Source organism: Mytilus trossulus, chromosome 9 (assembly GCF_036588685.1).
Source record: "Mytilus trossulus isolate FHL-02 chromosome 9, PNRI_Mtr1.1.1.hap1, whole genome shotgun sequence".
In the NCBI taxonomy this organism is placed as follows: Eukaryota; Metazoa; Mollusca; class Bivalvia; order Mytilida; family Mytilidae; genus Mytilus; species Mytilus trossulus.
The window spans coordinates 68,041,635-68,061,577 of NC_086381.1; the positions used below are offsets into that span (position 1 = coordinate 68,041,635).

General features: G+C 32.0%; 1 protein-coding gene across 1 annotated transcript; it reads right to left on the minus strand.

The window, feature by feature from the left end:
- Positions 1–1,653: 1,653 nt before the first annotated feature.
- On the minus strand, positions 1,654–4,674 carry LOC134684890 (F-box/LRR-repeat protein 7-like). The gene is made up of 2 exons (XM_063544205.1): positions 4,563–4,674; positions 1,654–2,896 (listed from the first exon to the last, which is right to left on the minus strand). Exon 2 carries the CDS (start codon positions 2,647–2,649, stop codon positions 1,654–1,656), a length of 996 nt encoding a protein of 331 aa, XP_063400275.1. The 5' UTR covers positions 2,650–2,896; positions 4,563–4,674.
- Between the last annotated feature and the right edge of the window lie 15,269 nt (positions 4,675–19,943).

The following is a 19,943-nucleotide window of genomic DNA, read 5'->3' on the forward strand; positions in this document are numbered from 1 at the left end:
AGATTTGCTCTAAATGCTTTGGCCAAAAACTGCATTTTACCCCTATGTTCTATTTTTAGCCATGGCGGACATCTTGGTTGGTTGGCCGGGTAAAAAAACACAAATTTTAAACTAGATACATCAATGATGATTGAGGCCAAGTTTGGTTAAATTTGGCCCAGTAGTTTCAGAGGAGAAGATTTTTGTAAAAGTTAACGCCGGACGACGGACGTCAAGTTATGAGAAAGGCTCACTAGGCCCTTCGGGCCCAGTGAGCTAAAAAGGAGATGTGGAAGAATTGAGACAACTCCCAACAAGAACCAAAATGACACAGAAATTAACAACTATAGATCACCATACGACCTTCAACAATGAGCAAAGCCCATACCTCATAGTCAGCTATAAAAGGACCTGAATTGACAATGTACAACAAATCAAAGGAAAAAACTTACGGCCTTATTTATGTAAAAAAATTAATGAGAAACAAATATGTAACACATAAACAAATGACAACCACTGAATTACAGGCTCCTGACTTGGGGCAAGCACATACATAAGAGAATGTGGCGGGGTTAAACATGATAGCAGTAACCCAACCCTCCTCCTAACCTGGGACACTGGTGTAACCGTACGGACTTCAACAGTGAGAAAATCCCATACTGATATGGCCAGCTGTAAAAGGCCTCGACATTAAAGATATGAAACAATTCAATTCAAATTCAACACTAACTCAAACTAAACGCTTGTTTGGCATAGATACAAAATGTAATCCTGGTAACTATGATGAGTTTATTTACAACCACTGGGTCTATGCCTCTGTTGGTGGAGTTATAATTCCCCGAGGGTATCACTAGCTCAGTAGTCAGCACTGACATGAATTATCATTGATATGGTCATATTTTAAATTAACTGTTTACAAAACTTTTTAATTTTTGAAATACTAATGCTTTTCTATCTCAGGAATAAAATACCTCAGCTGTATTTGGCAACTTTTTTTGAAATTTTGGTCCTCAATGCAATTTCGGACTTTTTAACTTTTTTAGATTCGAGCGTCAGTGATGAGTCTTTTGTAGACGAAATGCGACTCTGGCGTAAATACAAAATGTAATTTGGGTATCTATAATGAGTTTATTTACTCTCGTCGAGTTCCCTAAAGACCAAAAGTTTTGAAAACTGTTTTATGCTTTTATCGAGGTGAATATAAATCCGTACGGTTGTAATTTTGACGACGGATCATTTTGTTATAGACTTTGTATTGTGTCACAAATTGACATGCTTCAAAAACTCTGCATAGAAAGTCATCATCATCATCACAATGGTTCAAGCAATTTGATAAACTGAATTTTCGTAGATCAGGACACAAATCGACTAAAATCAAAACTGCTTCCTTAGTGATATGTGTACAAGATCGCAATATAAGTTCCTTCAAGTGAGAATGTGACTTAGAAATTAGAATGTTATCATTAGTCGGTTGAGAGCTTTCTTTAAGATTTGCATGCGAAATACCAGTACAGAATGAAAGAATCAATCTGTGTAAGTACGGACATGATTTTATGAGAAAATAGATGCCACTAAATGTAATATTAAAACAATTACTGAAGTCAGCTTCTCTTATAGAATGACAGTGTACCCCAATCGCAAACAAAGATACGTCCCTCAGTTCCGTACATCCATTTAATGTCTACATGATTTTGCTATTTCAATTAATCCATCGTCGTCGATATTTCTACATCCAACCGTTGACAAGGACTTTAGAAGACTACAATTTTCAGCAATTGCGAAAAGTGTCCGATTTGATAAGTTTTCGCTGTTTGAAGGATATGTATTCCCGAAGGATATGTTTTCAAGACTGCGGCAATTCTGTGTTACTTGTACCATTCCACAATCTGTAATTCCCCTGCTTTGTTCGATGTTAAGACGTTTTAGAGATTTTGTTCTCTCTGTTATGAATTGAAGTCCTTCGTCATCAAGTAAATTAGAATGTATTGTGAGCTCAGCTAATGGAAGATCCTTTTCTGAAACCATGAAAGCGTCATTTGAAGTTTGTCCATTAAAGAGATAAAAAGAGTTAAGATTTGTACAATCGTTTAAAATTGAGACAACAGAACTATCTTTTAATGTATTCCATCCACGAAGAGCTAGTTTCGTTAATTCCGGTTGTTTTCGTAGAAGTGAAATTAACTTATCATCTAGAGTGCGTGTTCCGTAGAAATATCCTATATCTAGCTCAGTAAGATTAAGTCCTTTTAATTTTTCTAAACAATGCTCCATATTAAATCGACTGTCGGATATGAATTTAATTTTTTCTAGATTTGGGCATCGTTGAATTATTTTATCAAAGAAAACTTCAGATACTACAAGCTTGTCGGAAACATCGAGGGACTTAAGATTTACGAACTGCAGTTTCCTCTGAAAGCCGAAAAAGTCGATGATATGACCAGGTGTAATGGTTAAGCTTTTCACAAAATTTTGTATTCTGCGCACATGCTCAAACGCTTGGGAATAATCTACATAGATCTCCGTGTAATCAACATGTTTCCAGAGACACGATGTAAATGCAAGCTGTTTCCATAGGTTACATACTTGGTCAATGTTTGTGAATAGATCACTCTGAGGTACGTACGATAATATATGAAGAAGCAGCTCACTTGGTATGACGTTGATGTTCATATCTGGAATAACACTGTTGTAATTGACCTTACGAAGTGTGTTTTGAAACAAAAGTAATATGTATCAAAATAATGACTTCGTTAATTTTCAATTTCATCAACAAAGATCGAAATAGCATCTTATTTTAGATTTTTGTAGAAAATCAATCGCCGTATCAGTATACGCTTATAATTTTTCATGCTACAGCATATACATCTGACGTTTCCTCTACTTTTACCACAATTTGCAATGAGGTCCAATAATCATTCTGAAAAAAACAAAAAAAAAAACAGTATAATACCTGGATAAGATAATGTACATATATTGGAATACAAGTTGAATTCTCATGCAGTGGCGTAACGTATATATATATATATGAAGCGAATCGACAAAATTTTGGATGTTTTTTGCTTTAAAAGAATGTGAATCCTGAAAGAATCATGTTTGACATAGATAATTTTAAAAAAGATAGTATAAACACTAAAATATTTACTTTGTGCGATATACTACATTGTTTTAATTTACTATTAGCGATGAAGGATGGGAATGAATTAATCGAATTCGCAAGTATGCCATGCATCGACGGAGTATTAGATTGGGTCAGGACACAGGACCCATGGTTGGAGCACTTTGCTTGATTATATAGAGAATCACTTAAGCATGACTGGAACGGAACCCCTTATGAAAAGTTCTGGATCCGCCACAGCAAGATGCCGGGCTTATATAACACCGACGACGATAACATGATAACCTTATACGAAGGCAAATTTTCTACGGTTTTATGAAAAGTTACCAGTCAATTATATTAGATCTAAGTATTCACTAGATGTTGAATTCACATTGATATTATTTGTATTGGCTGAGAGACGAATCGTGCGATTCAATTCAAAAAAAGATAAGAGTTACACTAAATCGTAATTCATCTTGCAATTGGGTGTCTTACTATACAGAAACAGCCCTACACATATCGCTATGCTGTATCTGTATACTACGCCCACTACCGGACTACGTTTGTGTATTGCGTTGACGAGTGTTGTATGAATCTGCGTGACCTCATAATGTGAACTAACGATTACTTTAACATGTTTTATACGTTCTGTTTATTTCCAAACATTTCTTTAGAGCAAGAGAATTAAACCAATTTTCTGATAACAGAAAAACATGAACAGCAGTATATTCTAAGACGACAATCATCGATTTGAACACTTGAATGTGTACATGTGTAACAAAATCATTTACCATGTTAATGTCAGCATGCATGTTAAGTGAATGTCAAGTTCAGTTAAAAAATCTGAAACATTGGACAACTCATACACTTCTGTTTCAAATTGGACAATGTTTTGTCATTTGTTTTTACTGTTGAAATTAGTTGTTATGTTAAAATAGATAATTATTCACCTTAACCTATGTATTATTGTTGACTATTCGAGATTCTTTTTTTGCGACCCCGTCTTCAGCTGAATGTGTGATTTTAATATTTTCGCGGTCCTCAAGGGATTTTAAATAGAAAATAAACATGATAAATGCAACAAATGTGTTTGTGTGTCTTTAAAAGCACAAACAATATACAGAATTAATTGCAGGATAAAGACAATAACTGTTTATAGTGTCTTTAAATATCAGCTGTATTTCACTCGGCTCGAAACAGGAGTAATAGCTCGCTAAAGCTCGCATTACACCTATTTCTTAGTCTCATACAAATACAGTTGATATTAAAAGACACTTAATAGTTAAATTATTGCCTATGTCAATTATCAAACAGCAATACCATACTAAATCTCGGTATAAATAGACCTCAGTCACGTGTCTTTGAAAACAATGTAGGATACTATCTGTACTATATATTGAAATGTATACAAATTCAAATAATTTAAAAGGCAAACAAAAATTTCTAAGTACTAACAAAACATTATATTACATGTATTAAAACTTACGTTTATTTAATCTCTTTAACATGCGTTGCATGCGTTGTTTTGCATTATTTATTCATGTACATACATATTTCTTAGTATGTAAAAATAAGCATTACTGTACCGTATCTGTTTACTTCCTGTCAGGTTAAATTGAGACAATATCTATATTTAGCAAAATTTAAATAAACAACTAATTTCTATATTTAGAAAACTGATTAATACCTCGATTAATACAATATTTAAATAAGCAAAGGAATCGACAAAAATAGAATTTTGTTTTTAAACATGTTAAAGAGTATAATAAGTTTTTTCCACAGGCACTTGTCTCAGAATTTTTTTTTACCTTTATACCTTAATTAAGGTATATAGGTAAAAAAAAATTCTGAGACAAGTATATAGGTAATTTTTTTTTCTGAGACAAGTGCCTGTGGTTTTTTCTTCGCAATGTATTAACATTACAGATAAATATTTATTTAATTGTTATCAACAAAATGTGATCTACAGGTATTTACAGAAAAATAATCAATATCTAGCCATACAATTCTGACTAATGAGACATTTACAGTATGAAAATCGTAGTAAAGACAATTGCTCGTTAAAAATTTCTAATCCATATCTGTAAACTTGTAAAAATTATCATAAATTCAAAATGGTATGTGGGTATTCATGTATATGATAGCAGACCAACGAATGCAAACCATTAAAAGGCATCATTTTATATTCTTCTGAAGTCTGGTGCGATATGGATAAACTTTCGTCCTCAAGGAAGGTATTACCTTGTTAAAGACCAGTCCATCTATAGACCGGTGTTTTGGAATAAACTCATCAATGAAGTGTTCAGTTATTCGTCCCATTTCATACAATTAGTTTTGTTGTATATCCGTTTGGTGACACCGTAAGGTGATTAGAAATCAATAATAATTATAAAAACAAAATTCTCCTTATCGATCTTCAAATAGACTGTATGCAAATCAAGACCAGTAATGCACTTTTCTGCGATTAGATAGAGATCTCATTTGATTTGGGACTTTCCTTTTTTGAATTTGCCTCGGACTTAAGTATTTTAGTGTTTTTACTTTTGATTGATATAATATAAAATGAATGCCAAAATATGGAAATAATGTATGGAAAAATAATGCTATGAATAACCTTTCAATTTTGTTTTCTTCTGTTCTAGAAAATGCAGACGAGTGTTAAACGTTAGTAACTATTTAATTTTTGAATACCACATATGTTTTTTGAGGAAATACACGCATGCAGTACTAAGGGATGACGTATTCTTACAAGTTTACAATAATATCTTTATATCCGAAAAACGGTTATGACAACAACTGAAAGACCACTATAGGACATCACCAATACTAACGTTGAACAAACAACTTTGGGTGTTCTTTTTCTATGCTGAAATACTATATAGGATTGAGAATTAAAACAAATAACGTGCCAAAGAGACACCAACCCGATTAAAGAACATCGAACAGAAAACTTTAGTGGAAAATCTGTTTTGTTGTGTTTTATATACGTCGACCTGTTGTTTGTCTTTTTTGTCTTTTTTTGTTTTGTTTACTATGAATTTTTCAGTTTATCTATAATTATGAGTTTGAATGATGCTTAAATTTTAATAACTTTTGTCTCTCTCTTCTATTCATCTCGTAAGTACATAGCATACAGGTCTGGCAAGGTCAGTTTTGTAATTGTATGTCCCAAAAAGGTTACAAATCTATTTAAATGGGTAAAAGGAATGGTGACTAATAACACCAAATCGAGGCAGCATGTTTGTTTGTATAAAACAATTAATTGCATCTGGTAAATATTTGGATAACATCTTTTTTTTTATCTATAATTCAGTGCTTTAAGACTTAAATCTAATTCAAATTTGTTGAATCATAGCTACAGAAAAAAATATCCAATCATTTCAATTCTTATATTTGTATTTTAAACGCTTGTGTTGGTTTATAAGACCTGCCACAAATAATGACTTCATTGGCAATTTGTTAAAGCGATATTACTTGTTATTAAGACACCATATATCTTGTATATTTCCCATGTTTGTATACAAATGCAATGGAATTTAAAACTGTAAACAAACAATTTCAAGATTGATTATTTTAAAGAGATTTATACAGAATACGTTAAAATGTCAAAGACTTTGTTTTTATTTCTTTACCTATATTGTACGTTCAGCATATAATTCTGTAAGGATTTTTCAAAAATGAGGAAAAACCATTATGAAATATTAGATTAAAAGTAAGTCAAATCTATATCAGGAATAGACACACATAATTCTTTAAGTAATAATCTCTTTTGGTTGATATTAGGATCGGGTGAATTTAGAAACGCTCAACACGGTTCAACACGGTTCTCTTGTGCTCAAGATGGTATAGCCTTGTGGTACATGTTGCAATTAAAAGACATAACCATGCATTATTGATCATTAAAACATAAACAGTTTATTTATAATTTTTAGCTTTTTTTTTTTTATCTTTTTTGTTGAATATTTAAAAAAGAAAGTCTTGATATCCAAATATATAAGCAAACAACAGCATGATAAGTGAAGTATTTCTTAGAACAAAATGTCGGTGTATAGGATTCCTATTCGACATGGACATTCCCCCACCCCTATTTAATGAATCTAATAAACGTTTGGACCCAATTTGCATAGAAAAGACACGTATTTCAAGTTAAACATTCCTAGTAATCCACACAATCTCACCCAAATGGTTAGGCGAGAAAAAAGTTTAGTCCAAAACTAATTGGAATCGCAAATCTATCAATGTAATATTGTAATTATCGAAATTTCGGATAATGGCCCATTTAAGTTTTGTATGTCTAAGCAAATGACAACTAGAGTAATCATATCTATAAGTCTTTTTGTCACCTTGGATTTTTAAAATTATTAACTTTGAATATCATACCAGTTAAAAAAAAACTTAATGATTCACTGAAACACGCAATTTTCATTCATTTCAATTCATCATTTGTAATGATTATTTTTTCTACAAACAAACAATTTCATAAGATAATTATTTTAGGTTTTAAACATTTATCTTAAACTTCACAAACTTGACAAAGTTAATTAATGGAAGTGGTTGTCAAGTATACTTTTCAAAATGACATTTGGTTTGACAAAAAAAGTAATTGAAAAAATCCAAGGAGTGATTGGGGTTTAGAGATATAGATATTCCTGGATGTCTGCTATCTTTTTTGAGCGGTTAGTTAAATGTTAACTTAAACAGTAATGTTCGTTTGGAATGATGTCGTTTAATCCGATGTCTCGTGTAGACAAAGTGGCACATCCTCTGCACGTGGGACGAACCTTCCAACAGTTCTTAGAGGGTATGTTGCATGGCAAGATTCTGCTTATAATGTTATATTCAACATACCCTAATTTTTCATTGTCAGTCCAAATTATCTGAATTATCAACCCTTCATCATGTTCATGTCGGTCGGTTGATCAAACTTGCATTACCTACTTAACGTAGCCGAAATTGTCATTTGACGCCTTATACGAACATTGCACTCATATGACAAGGTTGACCTTTAAATGATTCAAACTAAGACTTGATAATATAGTTAACCTGTAAAAATAAATACGTATCACACCTTTATGCAAGGCAAGATCGAAATAATCAGTAAAACAACAAACCAACACTCTATAGTTTTCATGCGTCAGATGCTCTTTTCTGGATTTAACTTCATCAGGAATAATTTACACGAACGTTAATAGGCTAATGGTGTATACCAAGCAATAAAGATGAAGAGCAGAACGATATAAAAAAAAGGATCTAGCAATAATTGCCAAATTAATCTAAGGCCAATTTGCCTGAGGGAGTTGAAATCTTAGTTTCTTCTACAAAAATATCATCAACGAACATTTTTAGAAAGGTTATCATATCAGTTTCGAAGTACTGACTACTTCGAATATCCTCGGATTCTTATAGGGCACAAGTAATGGTATTGAAAAGTGCTATAAAAAATGACAACAACACTTTATAGAATGTATCTGTCGAAATAAACTTATAAAAATGTTTGCCATCGGATAACGATTTTTATCTTTTGATATTTTTTTTCAATTATTTTTTACCCTGGAAGACATTTATTTATTTTTTGGCAATGACATCATTGTTCCTTTCTGTAGATTATCTCTTACTAAGGAATCTTTTATACCATCAACTATTAACCTATGGAATCACACTGATTTGTCCCTTCGAAAATCAGACTCTATATCAAAGTTTAAAATCCAATTAAAAAGGCTAAATACCACAAATAAAGATGTACCTAAGCACTATCTATATGAACCGAGGAAACTAAATAAGATTCTAACACAATTCAGATGCTACTCATCTTTTTTTAACTATGCGTTGTTTAGAGTCAATATAATTGCTGATCCATCTTGCTTTTGTGGATGTAACATTGAGACTGTACACCATTTCCTTTTCGACTGCTCTTTATATACACACCAGAGAGAAATTCTGATGAACAATCTAAGATGGCTTCCTGATGACCTTATACTGAATGTTAAAAGTTACCTACATCTGGTAATCCGAATCTCTCATATGATCAAAACGTGAATATATTCAAACACGTATTCGAATTTATCAAAAGGTCTGAGAGATTTCTTGTTATGTAGAAAAATGTATTTACGGTACATCCACGTCATCATTATCATCATCATCATCGTTTTCAATGTTTACATTTATTTCTGTTTCATTTTTTTTTCTCAATTGATAGACTCGTAAAATATTGTTTATTTTGATATTGCATGCTCATATTAATATTGTATTGTAAATTATTGTCATGCGGAGCGGACTTCATAAGTATGGTTTACTTGTGTCCAATCCATTTTACTTTGAGTAAATAAAATATGTTTAAACTAAATTTATTGTAGAAATGCGTGTCTGGTGCAGTAAAAATATAACGCAAATGTTGGGCATACTATTATAATCAAAATTATTAACTGATAACCAATAACTTGTTTGAGTAATGATTGAAATTTAGCGAGAGTATTATTTTTTAGATCATGCAGATGAAATTCCTTAAAATAGCATATGTTCCATATCTTATGAGCTGGCCAATGTCCACTTACTATTTTAGTATGTAATTTGACAACAACTGCTAAAAATATGTCTGCAACATCAATAAAAAGACTGGCAAAGCTAGGTAATATAGTTCTGCATTTATTTCCAAAACTTTTGCAAATAATACTAAAAACACGCATTGGTCCTAATGGATTGCATGCGAAATATCAACTTAAGGATATACGCATTGCTTTGTCGGAGAGTGAAATGCATTTAATGGAGAATCTCCCAAACATGGATGAATTCACAATTGAATTATGCTACAAGATATTACGATATGAATATTTAATGATTGGACCATCGTGTAAGTGGGGAAATGTTCCAAACGACACAGAAGTGGAAATTGGCGACGATGTTCAGCGACTACTGAATGAAACCAATGAAGTTATCAGTAAAATGTCTGATGAAATATCAGAGAACTATTATGAACAATTTGTAAAGAGACTGGAAGCAGTTAAAAAGAGAGTGAATACATATTTGCATCCAGGAAATTTTACTTGTTTCAAATTGTATGAAATAATTTGTAGATCTGATTTCGATTCCACTGACATTCTTCAAAAACTGACAGTTATGCAGAAAATCATAGGTATGAATACTAGTACTTCATCTGAAACAAAAAATTGTATCATAAGCAACAACAATGGCAAAGCGCTTAGCCAAAACCCAAATGAACACTAATTCTATAAAATATACGTTTATGTGTTTTGCATTTAAAAAAAAACCATACCCGTTTTTGTTAATATAAAACAAATAATGCTCCCTTCGTCTTGTAAAACACTGTGTAGCATTCAACGACAAAATTAGAAACCTCTATTGACTAATGATATGTGCACTTCTGTCATGACAAATGTTTGAAGTGTTGGTTTCAATTAAACTTGATGAACAAACGAAATACATTATAATCTGAGCATACAATGCATATCATCATAATCAGAACATGCAATGCTTATGATTGTTGTGTGTTTGTACCGAATCTTATTTAAGAGAAATCAATACAAAAAGCGTGTTCTTTCTAGATTGTTGTATGTCTTTCATCTTTTCAATCTGTTCCTACAGTGTTGTCTATTTGCATAGCCGCTAAATTCCAAGAAAAGGTAAAACAAAAATGCCTACAAAGCAAACCAAACAAACAAAACTAAAGGCTAAGCATCAACAACTTCACTGGTGATAAATCCAGTTCCTCCTGAAGATTATGGAGATCTTGCTCTAATGAAGTTGAGCATTATACATGTAACAAAGAAGACGCAAAGTCGACGACGCAATTTTTATTGTTTCTATTGTTTTTACAGTAACGCATATTATTGATGCTGATAGTGAGAACAGAGAACGATTTTCAAGAATTTCGCTCGTTATTTTGATCATTTTAACAAATATTCTGAGAGATATAATCCGATCAAAGATTCTTCCCACCGACCTGTACCAAAAGTGCGCGCCATGTTTAAACAATTTCACCTTGGATCAACAAACAAGAATAGATGAATTACAATTGCCAATTATGTATGATTCGTTCGATATTACATTGATTTACAAATTGTTAAGACAGTTTTCACTTATAGCACCGCCAACCAAAGGTTGGGGAAAATCTCCAGACACACTACATACAACATTAGCAGATGACGTAGAACGCATACGTATTTACAAAAATCAAATGGCGCACAGATGTAGTGCAAACATTGAAGATGATGCATTTAAGTCTTATTTCGATGAGTTTTGTCATATTGGTCAAAGAATGGATCTCATATTTTTCCAAAAAAGAAATTATGAAGAAACGATCATTCTATATAAGAATTGCCGAATAGATTATCAAATGCAAATCAAATATGAGAACTCCTTGAAGGAGCTTGAGAACCTGACATGTAAGATATTTACTTACTTTAAGAATTTCCTGTAAGAATGTAGATCTTGTAATATTGTTTATATCCTCACCATTGCTTTTAAGACGTTTACTCATTATATTGTGATATACATTTCTTGTTTCTCAAAACTTAGCAGCTAATAATATCTCGACAGTCTTTTTTTTTTATTCATGAATAGGTTGGAAAAATAATTTCGTGATATGATAAGATCTAACTAGTATACATCATGTCTAAGCATGTAAATACTCACTTGATTCGATTGAATATGCCAAGCATTTCTACCAATTTGAGAAACAGTGGCAGCAAGAACGAAATTGTATAATAGTAGCCACTTTACAAGACCTATCCAATTCATATACTTTTCTCGTACTTGAAGTTGTAGTTTTCGAGGTTTGCTTTAAGAGTGTTGTATGTTTATCATTATTTTTTCTCATATGTTTCACTTCGTGTTAAGCTGATGTGCGATCAGATACAAGTCAAGCACGAACACTTTCTACAGCATGAACGAATGTATATTTTAGACATCAGTACGAGTGATACCCATGATACATTCTTTTAAATATATTTTATTTCTATTATATATTAGGTAACATTTTATATATATGCATTTTTTAATTTAATAGTTTGTCTATTTACAGTGAGATTTGATAAAAAGCCAATTACGTTTTACTGGGGAGAAAGTTTTGATAAATGTTTGAAAGATCTAAGATCGTTGTTAGAGGATTAAAAATTAGAAGGTTAGTCTGTAATGTATTGAATTTTTCTTAAAAGCTTTAGATTAAAACTGGTGCACTACTATAGATTATTGTTAATTTAGTAAAATTATAAATTAGAGTTCAGATCATAGAATATAGGCATTTTATGATACTAGTATAATTTTGTGTTATTTAAATATTGCAGTGAAGTGTATAAAAATGAAGGACAATTATTGATGATGAGGAAATATGTGAAAGTGTCCCGAATTCTATTTTTTGGGAAAATCTTTTCATATAAATTTTTGACCTCGCATAAACAAGATGTGTCCCAACATACCGAAATAGTTTCGTTTTTTCTTCTTCACTTCTATACTAGTTGAATGACTGAAGCTTTGAATATCATCAGCTTTATATTACGATATTATGTTTTATATGCCCTTACGAAATAGCCAGATACAAACTATAATCAAAATATAAAAAAGACAGTGTTATGCATACACAGAAGTAAAAAGATGCTTTATTCATTAAATCACAACGTTTAATTTCATTGTAACTGGAGTTATATACACTACATGCATGCCTAACTTCACAACCCCCCCCCCTTCCCAAATTGAGTGGTGTGTATAGAAATGGGGTCACTTAAGGTCTGCGGTTTACCAGCAGTTCGTTCCTTAGTGAAAAGCGAACAAATAGAGCGTCAGTTTGACTGTGAAGAATGTACAAGAACTAATCACGTCTAATCAGAATGAGAAACGTAATCTAATGCATCGTGTAGAAAGAGTGCCCCTATCTCTGCACGTTAAGAACCATTGAAACAATTCATTGAAAGGTCTGTTGGTGAACTGCTGCAAATGTCTGGCCGCTTCTAACATACCCCCAATTTTTAATTGGCACTCTAAATTTCCTGGACGTCGTCTAGTATATGACTTTTCTAGTGTGTTCATTTGAATGTGTTCTCATCCTGAACATGCATGAAATGTTAGCCACTGGACCACTAATTACTCAATCAAGCTTGCTGCATGTTTGGTATTTACATTTTAAATACAACACATTATTTTCTTTTAGTTTAATAGAGATGTTCATTCAAACTTTAAACTGGCGCAAATTTAACGATGACTCTATCATTTGTCTATTTTTATTCAACAGTTAAATTGACGCATATTTAACGAAGACTTTATTTTTACAACTACTTTAACCTTTTTGTAGAAAAAAGAAGTATATTGGAAAATACAAAACAGAACAATTATTCATTCTTTTATGTAGGGAGGCAGAAAGTTCGTTTACAGATTGTTTTACACACCGACGCTGATGTGGAGAGAACTGCTAATATCATGAATATACTTAGAGACGAGATAAATGAAGGTCAAAGTGGTATAGAGTTCATAGTTGCCAGTAAAGGGAGTTTAGTTATAGATGTAAACATAATACTGGTTATATTGGAAACAGATGAAATGTTACAATCCACTCTGGCTTCATTTCTTGAAAAGATTAGGCCACACATAATGACCTTCCATACTGAAGACATTGCAATTGTTTTATTACCTGTTGAAGGTTTGTCATTTATGTTCCAGAAATTAGCTATCTATTGTTCTGAATAATTAAATGTTCGTTGTGTAAACATGTAGTACTGTCTAATTATATTGAAACAAACAAACGACTGTAATTAGTTAAACAATCACAAACATCAAAAACTAGAAAACATACACCATCCATGAAATAAATATTTCAGCAGTGATAATGATTACGCATTTAATTACAATTTATATGCTCTGAAATTTACCTTTTAATAACCGAAACCCTTCCTTGAATTAATATTTCAGAGTACACAACGTGGAATGAAACAAAGACTAACGAGGAACCGGTTTACCTTGATATTGAGGCTGAATCCATGGAAACCGATGATGAAAATAGAAAACAACTCATAACAAAATCTGTAGCTATTTTATAAACAACCGGCCGGAAACGAAACCAGCAGCAACATTACTGCAACACTCCAACCAACTAGTCTTGGTAAATAGTTTAAAATTTGCTATGAAGTGAAATATTTTTTTCTTGCTAGGATTAAAAATCAAAGCACTTTGTAATGTATTGAGCTTCTTTTGAGTATAACAAGAAATGACGATGCATTTCACAACCATTGTTCATCAAGTTCCTGTTTTTCGAAGAAAAAAAGGGGAAGCATAAGTAACGCATGGCTCAAAGTTAAGGTTTGGAAATTTTGAAAAAAATGAGGGACCAATAATCAAACACTAACTTGAATTGATTAAGTAATATATTCATATAAACTGAACGCCTGAATAACAATGATACAATCGTTATAACTGAGTATAATATTCGAACTAAAACCTTAATGACATGAATAGCTTAAATGTACTCATGTATTTTACTTGAACAAATTATGAACGTGTGCTAGTACTAATGGGTTTTTCTCTATTTTTTTTGGTGCTATTTTCACATTTCCTGACCGGTGTTAGAAATATATTTCTCCTCACTAGTGAAAAATCTGTTCTCGGCAAATGATTGGTTGAAATTTAATTGTGACGTTGAATTTTCTTGTTTTCTTCTGAATTTTCTTATTGTGACGTCATAAAAAAGGCGACCATGCCTGATGACGTCACATCCAAAGTATACAATTTTCCTCAAATCTTTGAAAAAGAAGCATATAAAGATCATTAGAGAAACGGATTCCACCACTGTAACTCGTGTATTACGATATTTCTCCACTCTGAACAGTTAAATTTTAATTATTTAAAAATGCTCGCGCTTTAAATACTTAAATTAAACTGTCTCGAGTGGAGAAATATCGTAATACTTTTGTTGCAGTTGTGGAATCTATATTTAATACACGGGTAAATTATGTTTGCAGTAATTTGTATATTTCGTTTCAAAATTTGGCGTTAAAATTGATATACTAAAAATAGCAATGTTACAATAGTTCTACTGTGTACCTACAGTAGAAGGTAGAACAGGTACTGAATCGGTATACTCTTTTATCGTTGTGAGTTTAAGGCTTGGATACTACAAAAAAAAAAGAAAAAGAATAGCCGCGAAATCGGAGCATGCATCTTCGAAACCGCATACTCCGGGAAGAAACAGCAAGTCGTGCAAAAGAATATAAGCGAAAATGATATTGTTTCAGATGGAAATCGATCCGAGATTGCCAGGCAACGTTTCCATTGATATAAGAGTTTATTTTTAGTTTATTATTACGGTCGATAATTAATCTGTAAAGAAATGTAACCGTTTGATTAAAGCGTTACAAATGATTCTTATTTATATAGACAAAAAACGAACTCTGGCATGCAAAATTAGAAAATACTAAAATAAGAAATGTGGTATGAATTGCAATTAGACAAATCTCTAGAAGGAACTAAATGACACAGAAATAAATAATTTAGGTCACCGTACGATCTTCAACAATGAACCGAACGAATTCAGGTACAAAAGGCCCCGAAAAGACAAATGTAAAATAAATACGAGAAAAATAACGAATTTATTTATGCACAAAGTAATGAACGAAAAAAAACATGATATACAGCTGCAACAAACAAACGAAATGAGACAGGCATATACACAATTTAGCGGGGAGAAATTAGTTTGAAAGCGCCAAAAATTCCCACTCACTGGTAACAGTACACAAAACACATTTCATTTGACTGTATAATTGTATGTGAAGGATAACACGATGCAATCCGATAGTGTTTTTTTAATATAGCATAATATTTCATTTTCAACTTCGAACTTCGAACTTGCATGATTACTGCAATAAAACACTGAACAATGTTCTTCAATATTCATATGACATAGATTGGAATTGATCAGCATGGAATCAAATAAAACTGTAAATGATTAAATTACTGAATATATTCATGTTATGTTCTGTAAATTTCTTTCCCTTTCACTATTGCAATACTCACTTGATTCTAGCAATTATTTATCAGAACGACAAAACAAACTAGCTGTTATTTGTTTCAGAAGAAACGATACCAAGCAAAGAAAATGCATATTCCGAAGCGTAAGCACATGTGAGTTATAATCTCCCGGTTTCTGTCACTTTGCGTAGACAGTTAAATGTCATCGATTCTTTTGAAAATGAACACCCTCATTATAAGGACTGCATAAAGATAGGTATTAAACTAGTTTTCACGGACTATACTTTTGAGCGACTTGTAATTTGTAATTATAAGGGTTCTAATGTCCAACACATTCCTCTACCTTATAAGCCGTGGTTTATAACAAAGATAGACCATACTACTGTTGCAGTAACCTGTAGTAACAGACATATACCGATAATCGACATAGATACTGGTATTGTAACCAGTACAATTGTCACCAGTGGTAACAGTGAAGGAATATCATATAATGAGAATAACCTGTACGTTGTTATTGATTTAAGCGAAGTACAGGTGATGGACTTGACCGGAAAGGTGACGCGTACGATACCATTACCATCATACAGTACTTATTATATTACAGTAATTAATGGTAAATTGATCTGTATATATAGCACATCAATATACTGCTGCTCTTTAGATGGAAAACAATTGTGGAAGTTTGAAGAGAGAAAATATAAAGATTTGAGAGGCTTGACAACTGATGGTGAGGGAAATGTGTATGTTACCGATGAAATTACGAACACCGTTTTGGTAGTCTCCAATGATGGGAAAAATTCGATAGAAATTCTTACGGAATCAAACGGACTTAATAGACCGATCGGTATTCATTTCGACAAAAAAGAAAACATTCTTCTGGTTAATTATAGATTCAAATGAACAGTACTTTTATTTGATGTCCAGATGAAACACACAGAACAAAAATAACACTTTTTTAAAGCCATGTAGCTCTTTAACTGCTTCGAATCTTTTACATTCGCAGCTTTCAAATGTTCGATTTTGAGTGCCCCTGATAAAGGTAGCTCCAGCGCTTCGGACGCATGAATAATCATTTAATGTGTTGATAATATATGATCTTATGAAAAATATACAATTTGCTAGATTGATAGAATAACTAAAACATTTTTATTAATTTGATTATGATCTAAGTTTATTGATAGATTTGTCTCATGCATTTTGAAATTGTTAAACAGTTGCTTTGATATCATACATAAATACCTTCTCGAGCTCGATACTCGAAATGTAGTTTTATCCACCATATTCTACATAGTGAAATGCCTGTACCACGTCAGGAATGTGATAAGTGTTGTCTCTTCGTTTAATGTGTTTGTTGATTTAAATTTTTCATTTACTTTTCATTTTTAATTTCACTTGGGATCGGTATTTCAGTTATTTCATTCATGTATCAATACAGGGTGAATAGGTATAGTTTAAGGTCATAGAAAATCACTTTAAAGTGATTTTCGATGGTATGCTTTTGATTTTACCATTTTATATCAGGGCCTTTCCGTTTTAAATTTTCCTAGGTGTTAAGTACTTTTGTGATTTACTCTTAATGATACATGTAGAAAATAAAAAGTACTCGAAAATATTTCATTCTTCTTTTCCATGATAAGGATGGTGAACATGCTGATATATTGCATCATATTTATTTGAATATAGAATAAATTATATGTTTATTAATTGTCATTTGTAACAATTCCATTGCCAAACCTGGATTGCTCCCCCTTTGTCAAGAATGACAAAAGCTGTCCTGATGGTTCCAACTTCGTTTCTTGCTATTTTTGGTTGGTATATAGGGCTTAAAACTGGTTGGAGATTTTTTCACTGTCGAATTAAAAAGTCATCAACTGGTGTCGAATATTTAAATCAAACAACCCCCAAAAAAGGTTTTTGAGGGCAAACGTTTACATCTTTAAGTTTTAATGACTTTAGATAGCTAATTTCATAGTAATTTGCTATTCAACATTCATCTTTCGATTCTGAATGAAAACCTGATAGTCTAAGGTATAGAAAATCCTCGATTCGCAACCTTCGAAGGAATTTGGCACTTCTTGAACCCAAGCCCTGTGAACTGTCACAATGAAAATTGAAGCAAGACAATGAATAACTAACTATCCAAATTGTCCAACATCAATACACAAAGTGGTCTATAATTTACGAGCGTTCAAATTGTTAATCAAGGTATTTATGCTGGGTTTGTCAACTTCGAACTTATTAGATTAAGCTTTGACTCATCAATTGGCAAAATTTCGAGAAACAGGTAGTTTGCATGACATGTAACTTTGACCAAAAAAATCATGCAGTTGCTGTCAGTTTGAAAAGTCCCAAGCGTAAGCGTCTGTTGTTTTAAGATACACAAAAACATGTTAGCTTTAATTGTTATAGATCGTACAGTTTGCTTTGAGTTAGTTCTAATACTAAAGATCCTAAGGTAATAAATAGAAGTAACTGTCAAAACTGATATGTATATTTTGAGATTAAAGATCTTTTTTTTTAATTAGAACCTTAAACATAACAACAAGGACATGTTAAGATAGTATGTCAAAGATCGACCAATTAACTTCAAGGGGAGCTGATATTTTTTTGCCTAAAAAAAATAATGTGAGTGCCAAGTTGATTTTAAAAATATTGTGGTGATAACATGCAGATACCAAACAAAAGGTCCTGAATCCAGATTTTCCTCCAACCTTACAAAGTGTTTAAACATTCTAAAAAAACAAAATGTGATTGATAGCGAGGGAAAAACTGATTCAGGCATAAAACGAATTCTCCCTCTTGAAATTAAAATGTTGTTCCCTTATGATGTTGCGTGGTATCTATTTATTGAAATGGAAAATATGCGGCAGACTCAACTGTATCTGTTGCATCCTTCTTAGAAAGTTCGATGGGATAGATGCACCCTATTGTGATATATTTATCGAGAGAGCATCATATATATATCGTAAAGTATATGTAAATGATACTGCTTACTTCTTGCTTTTTTTAGCCTTTTAATAATAACGATATATTTCGGCATTAAAAGGAGCACAGTTGGTTCTCATTGGAAAGTCGATTGGTTGTTGAAACACGTCTTCCAAACGTGACACATATGCTGCTTGTCAATCAATAAATTAAGCATCCTGATAATGTCAGTTTCAGGAATTGTTGGTTTGAATCAGATTCTTTACATAATAGGATTTATCCCTCCATAAGACAAGATACTTGTATCTACGTTTATCTTTTTATATGAATCAAAACTGAACCGACTCGTTCAATTTGTTTTTAGTTTGTAATGGGAAATACTTGTGTAAAGTGTAGAAAAAGTCAAATGTTTTAATACTATTGTAAGATGAACGGGCTTCAGATTTATTGTACTATAAAAGATCTTTGGAATATTTTAGTATCTACATCTGCTTCGATAATTGTTGACTGTTGATAAAATTGATAATTAATCAATAATTTAGGAAGAGATTTCTTGCAGCACTTGGAAGACCAACCAATATGACGTTATTTGTAAGGACACTTTTGTAGTTTATGTATCAAATAGTATTACACCAGGGTTTTCGATATCACAAACTAGTCAAAACATTTACTAAATTTTATCATCGGTATAAGGAAATAATTCGTAAATATAACTCAACATGCAGACATCTTATACGTTCAGGTATTTCACATCCAATCTTTTATGGTAATATTCTTTACAAAGCACAAAAATGTCAGTAATCACCTCAAAAGCTTACAAAACCTTTAAACAGACTTATCAAGAAGGAATATAGTTACGATACTGTTGTCAGGTCATGAAAGATTGCATATTTTGGCTTAATATTGTTTCACTTATAGGACATTTGCATCGGAACTAAACACATTTATTTAAAAAAACAGTTGTTGGCATGACACG

Excerpts from the sequence above, each read along its gene's own strand:
- LOC134684890 (XM_063544205.1), bottom strand. The coding sequence starts at position 2,649 with ATGAACATCAACGTCATACCAAGTGAGCTGCTTCTTCATATATTATCG.